The sequence below is a fragment of the Leuciscus leuciscus genome, assembly GCF_965113295.1.
Source record: "Leuciscus leuciscus genome assembly, chromosome: 7".
Classification (NCBI taxonomy): domain Eukaryota; kingdom Metazoa; phylum Chordata; class Actinopteri; order Cypriniformes; family Leuciscidae; genus Leuciscus; species Leuciscus leuciscus.
Genome location: NC_138731.1, coordinates 33,599,657 through 33,605,848, shown reverse-complemented (window position 1 = coordinate 33,605,848; position 6,192 = coordinate 33,599,657). Strand labels below are relative to the sequence as shown.

Below are 6,192 nucleotides of genomic sequence, written 5' to 3'. Positions count from 1 at the left end.
ACCAGTCCTGCAGCAACTTCCTCTATTAGAAGCTTTTAATCCAAAATATGCACGTTCTTTCAAATCAAACACACCCAGCATGACAAGAACATGCTATTACTCTAATAAATGGGTTAGGTTTCTGATTGTGATCTGGACTAGTTTGAATAATCTGAAAACACATCATCTTGTTTTGGCAAAAACATTCCAGAAGAAAACAGTCTACAGTAAAGATACGGTCCACTAGAGAAAACCGGGTAAATTCTTGACCTCATTACAACCAGGAAGAGCCCATTGATGTCTACTAAACTAGAGCAGATTTGTATAATTATTAACTCTCATGATGGTTTACTCATAAACACACCAGTAACCAGCTAGGTTGTAAGGCTTCAGGCATGTGAGTAATAAAAAATAGCTTTGAATGGTTATATTTTATGACAGTGGAATGTTTTGATATGTTTATGCATCAAAGGTTATCACGAAAGTTCATATATACTATCTATGAGTGATTAATGCAGTGTGTGCATTCTGACTTCTTCTTTCAAGACATGGTCATTTTATCCATTATACTTGCACAGTCATATAGAAACTGAAAGCAAATCAGTGGAAAGAATTAAAAAAATTTGAGACAAGGAACAAAAGTGTCATTATTTTGTTCCAGCTGCGGTTAGAAATCTGGACAGGATTCAACCTCAACATAACGCAACAGCCGAGAGTTTGAACCTCTAGATGGAATTTTTGACTAAAATCCGATGTCAGCGAAATGTGCTAAATGCCAAGCTTTAGTTGTAATTCATTCTGTATGGTATTATTCTAAAAGTACTAAAACTTAAGTAACAGAAGAGAGATACATCAAAGTGTATTTGTAAAAGGTTTATTGCCTCGGCAGGTTTGAAGCAGAATTCATTTAAAAGTAAATGAAATTTAGTAGAGTAAAAAAAAAAGCAAACATATCCCATAGGGAGTGCAATATTTCTTCCACATAAATGAAAATCAGCACAGGCTGAGGAAGACAATCCATTCAAGAGTAAATGTAAAGAAGCTTACATGGTGTGTGCTTAATAAATCATTGCAATACACATATGAACTATAAAAAAATTGTGATTTGAAAAGCCTTTTTAAGTATGAGACCACCAATGACTCAAATCATAGAGGAATGGGCAAAATATATATTGCACGTCCCCCACCTCTTACATCTGTTCTTGAAAGAATGAATAAACAGTTCCTACAAGGAGAATCTTGTCATCTTACAAACTGTAATGTTTACAGGATATATTCACAGTGTATTCACAATTCAGTGGTATAACAGTGCTACAACTGAAGACTGCACATTGCAACGATTGTCTGGACGCAGAACGTACCACTCTGCAATGCCCACATGTGTTTAGGGCTAAGGCCTCATATTGTCTGTGCTGTTGTAGAGGACCTTGTATTACAACATAGAAGTTAGTCCGTTATACTTTCAAGCAAGATCACACAATTTCGACCATAGGCTGCTTTGCTGGTAAATCAGTGTCCTATAGCAAAAAAGAAAAAAAGAATTCACAGTCAGGTTTTTGGAATAGTTTCAGGTACCATTACTAAACATGTCAACCACATGACCTGAAGCACCGCTCTGAAAATAGTGAGCTGTTGGTGTAGATTTACTTTAGCCATGAGCATAATTCAAGGAATACGGCCCCCTTGTCAAGTCAAACCTCAAAAGCTGTCATTCAAGGTCACTTTCTAAGATAACCGGAATGGAACAAAAATGTGTGTCAGGTGTCCTGTTGCACATTTTTAAAAGTGTTTTCGACTTAATATGGTGTCTCAAAAATGTGACACTCAGGTTTCGAGATGCTGAATAAACAGATGCATCGTAACACGTTTAACATCGTAAAAGACATTTGTATAGCGTGTTTACAGGCATCTGGTCTGAACAACCCCTTAGTTTTTTTTATATAATAAATGAAATAATTTAGAAAGTGTATATTTGCTACGATGTTTTATGTCATTTAATAACTAATCACAAAAAAATCAACTAAACATAGTATATAGACAAAAACCGTTTACCGTGTTTGTCCGTTGTCGTCTTTTGATCAGTAGGGTTAGAAGCACCAGTGCAACAGCGAGTATTAGCACTACCAGAATGGGAACACTAATAGAGACAGTTTTGTCATCTTTGACTCCAGAGAAGGTTCCTTGTCCACCGTCTTCCTTTTCAGACACTGGTTAAAGACAATGGCAATATATGAGAAATGATTGTTATCAATATCACACAATTGTAAAATATCCATACAGGCAGTGGTTCTGACGCAGTGGTTCTCAACCAGGAGGCCGGGGTCTCAGCAAACTTCCAAATAAGTCTTAAATATTTTATTTAGTCTTAAATGATTATATTTAGTCTTCAAATTATATTAACATAACATTTGAACTGCTGTTGTAGAGGAATCTCAGCATTCGTAACACCAGCCCTGAGCCTATAGCCTTATTTATACTCTTTCACAATACAAGTAGGCTACTGTTTTTTTGCTCTGTAGTCTTATTCTGATACCTTTCAACAGATAAGCTATTTTATTACTGCTGGCTGCACAGCAGATGACGTCAGGAGGATGTGTTTAATATTGTGATAGGCATCTCTGTGGGGGCTACGAATTTCGGTTCTGCTGCAGTGGCAACACATTCAACTTCCTTTGGTTGTCGTGAATGTTCTGCTTTTTAGCCGCTTTTTCCGACCTGTGAGTTTCTGACACGTTATCATCTAACCAAACATAACAGACTAAAGCTAAGCAGACTAGCACTTTGAAAAGAGAAGCACAATGAAATTTTAAAAGAGGAAGAGGCTTGTTTCCTTTCAAGTTATTGCTACTGATTTGCTATAGGATATATTCAGTTTTAGGGAACTCACCTGTTAGCTTAACTTTTAATTCCTTCCTCGACCAGATGTCGTCATCAACACGGAATAGGGCATGACAGGTGTAAACTCCTGCATCCGCTGAAGAGATGTTGAGGATCATAAGGGAGCAGTCTGTTTTCTCCTTTTCCAGGAAGAGTTCAGTCCTGTCAGTGTAAGCCTGGTCTATATATTCCCTTTCTTGCGGATAACCATTCACTACTGTATCACCTTTCTGCCATACCAGTTTAGTCACACTAGAACAGCCACATGGCAAAATGACGGTCTGTCCAACGATGCCAGTCGCATTAGTTTCCACTGCAGAACCATCTACAAGAACAGTAACAGATTCTCATCATAACAAATACTAAACTTAATTTACAAACTTTGGAACACCAAATAAACACCAAAAAAAAAGAAGATAGGATTCTCTATAGGGACATCAGAAACTGTTTTACATTTCTTTGATACATGTAATTTTACATTTTAACTTCTTTTTTTTTTTATGCAAATAATATATGCATATCTGTATGTGACAAGAGATCATCAATAAAAAAGTATGTTTTTTATAGAATAGAGCAACAAAGGGTCCAGAAGGATTCAGTAAAGACTCACTCGTGATCAGCAGAAGTGTCAGCAATGCCAAGATCATCATGGTTGTCCTGGAGGAGAGAGAAGCAGGTTTTGAAGCAGGCTATTTGCTGCTGGAAATTCCCAAATTCTCCAACAAACTACAAACAAGGCTAAATGTGCAATGGTGGTAGTATACTAATACAGGATTATTAGGCAGCCAATTTCCCACAGGTCACAAGAGAAAAAGAGCCAAACAGCTTTTCCTAAAAATCCAGTCATCTGACATTGACTCAGGAATGTCCTGTGTGGATACAAAGCTCCCCCAAAACAATGTACTCGTGAAACGCACTTAAGGGCCGATGATCTGAGTGTCTAACGCGTAGGAGTTGTGGACCACTAAAACTTTCAACTGCATGAAATTATTCAAAAACTATTTTATATATATATAATAGTTTTTGAATAATTTCATGCAGTCGAAAGTTTTAGTATATATATATAATAGTTTTTGAATAATTTCATGTAGTTGAAAGTTTTAGTAGGCTATATATATATATATATATATATATATATATATATATATAACAAAAGGTTAGATTTAATATTTTTGATATATATATATATCAAAAATATTAAATCTAACCTTTTGTTATAGCCTTACATATTGTGTATCAAACATATTAAAAATAAGATCGGTAAAGAAAAAAAAGATAAAAACTGACCTTTGGGTTATATTTCCTCTGCAGAACACACGCACGCAATCCGATCACGGTGAGTGAAGTGAAATGTATGAGTTTGTTTCAGTTGTAAGACTCGCCTACTGGGCTACATCATCCCACACACATTGCAACGCTGCTGGGCGTGGCTGAGTTCATGTAGAAGCAGTAATCTGAACGTGTTGACTTAGAATGTTATGGGTAGGTGATAGGCTAATTTTCACCTGGATCTGCACATGCAAATTGACTTGTTTGTGGGCAGCGATTTTAGGTGGGAAAAACCCAGACCGGACAAGAGAAACAAGTTGTCCAATGCATTGTTCTGTAAATTCCATAAGATGGCGCTAGAGGGCTTTAAATTCCCTTTCTGTGCCTTCTTCATTTTCTCTTGGCTTTCCTACTGTTATTGCCCAGAAAATAAAGTTCATTGACCCTATTCATTATAGAAGGGTAACTCATTTGGGTAATACTTTGGGTATTGTTTATGGTCCAAAAGTGAATGAAGTTCAAATATATATTTATATTGAGGAGGCAACACATTTTCTGTGAACAGAAGACTGCTTTTATTAAAATTCTAGGCCTATAAAATAACTATATATATATATATTTAATATTTATTCATAATAATCACTTCAGCAAAATGTGTATCATTTCATTAAAACATTTCAAGTAGCCTAGCCTAAAACAACTCATTATTTCTGATTTAGTATCTGAACATACTAATTTCAAAAATGCGTATTTCAAAAATGAATCAAAATTGGCCTACATAAAATTAAAGCTCTGAAATCTATTAATTTGCAATGAAATTTAAAAGTGATTGTTTTGCTGTGCCAGATGCCTCTGGTTCACATGTGTGCCTTTGCTAAACGTAATGTGCCAGTTTGGATATGAAGAACAGAGAGAAGAATGAATAAAGTGAAAACACACAAGTACACATAATATTATATAAAACAACAAATCTACATAGGCCTACATGAAGACATTGTGTATACATTTTTACATATGCTATTTTTAAATCTACAATGGTCATCTAAACTCTGGAAACAAGGTTTTATATATATATATATATATATATATATATATATTTCGTCATACATTTAATTTAAAAACAATTATATCATATAATTGTTTTAAAAGTAAATGTAAGAAATTATGTCTACTGTGAAGTAACAGTTCATCATTTTCAACAGTCTTATTTTTTGTTGCTTTGGTTCCATGGTTATTTTTACACACTTTTAAGAGTTCTTCGAAGCTTTTTCTTTGACCTCATTTTGGGATGGTTTTGAGGCTACAAAAACTGAATGAAATCATTCAGTGGCTTTGCTTATTTCTATAGGCCTATTTATTTGGTGTAACGTGTCGGTTGTTTAGGTAGCCTACAGACCCTTTCCAAAAAATGTGAATATCATGGAAAAGTTTATTTATTTCCATAATTCCATTCAAAACGTTAAACTTCCATAGATTATAGATTCAGGGCCCACAACTTAAACGATTTCAAGTATTTAGTTGTTTATTTGTACATAATTTGGGCTTCCAGCTCATAAAACCCACGAAAACAGGATTTTAAAAAATTTGAATATTACATGCAATCACACAGTAATTACACAGTGATACCATGGTCATTGAACCAGGTTTTGGTTCTTTTGGCAGTGTGGGCAGGTGCAAATCCTGCTGGAAAATGAAGGAAGCATGAAGTGCTCTGAAAATGTCCTGGTAGACGGCTGCATTGACTCTGGATTTAATAAAGCACAGTGGACCAGAGTCCTCTTTTCTGATGAGAGCAAATTTTGCATCTCATTTGGAAACCAAGGTCCCAGAGTCTGGAGGAAAAATGGAGAGGCACACAATCCAAGATGCTTGAAGTCCAGTGTGAAGTTTCCACAGTCTGTGTTGGTTTGGGGAGCCATGTCATCGGCTGGTGTTGGTCCACTGTGCTGTCCACTCAACGCAGCCGTCTACCAGGACATTTTCAGAGCACTTCATGCTTCCTTCAGCAGACAAGCTTTATGGAGATGCTGACTTCATTTTCCAGCAGGATTTGCACCTGCCCACACT

The 6,192-nt window shown here is 35.8% G+C and overlaps 1 protein-coding gene across 1 annotated transcript; it reads right to left on the bottom strand.

Moving 5' to 3' along the window:
• Positions 1–837: 837 nt before the first annotated feature.
• On the bottom strand, positions 838–4,246 carry LOC309503258 (uncharacterized protein). The gene is made up of 5 exons (XM_082175972.1): positions 4,144–4,246; positions 3,467–3,513; positions 2,867–3,181; positions 2,032–2,186; positions 838–1,496 (listed from the first exon to the last, which is right to left on the bottom strand). Exons 2-5 carry the CDS (start codon positions 3,504–3,506, stop codon positions 1,452–1,454), a joined length of 555 nt encoding a protein of 184 aa, XP_082032098.1. The 5' UTR covers positions 3,507–3,513; positions 4,144–4,246; the 3' UTR covers positions 838–1,451.
• Between the last annotated feature and the right edge of the window lie 1,946 nt (positions 4,247–6,192).

Bases quoted from the DNA above. Each gene is read 5' to 3' on its own strand.
- LOC309503258 (XM_082175972.1), bottom strand. From the start codon at position 3,506: ATGATGATCTTGGCATTGCTGACACTTCTGCTGATCACGA. The intron at 3,182-3,466 runs GTGAGTCTTTAC...CTGTTCTTGTAG, and splicing joins GACACTTCTGCTGATCACGA to ATGGTTCTGCAGTGGAAACT. The intron at 2,187-2,866 runs GTGAGTTCCCTA...GTCTTTAACCAG, and splicing joins ATTAAAAGTTAAGCTAACAG to TGTCTGAAAAGGAAGACGGT.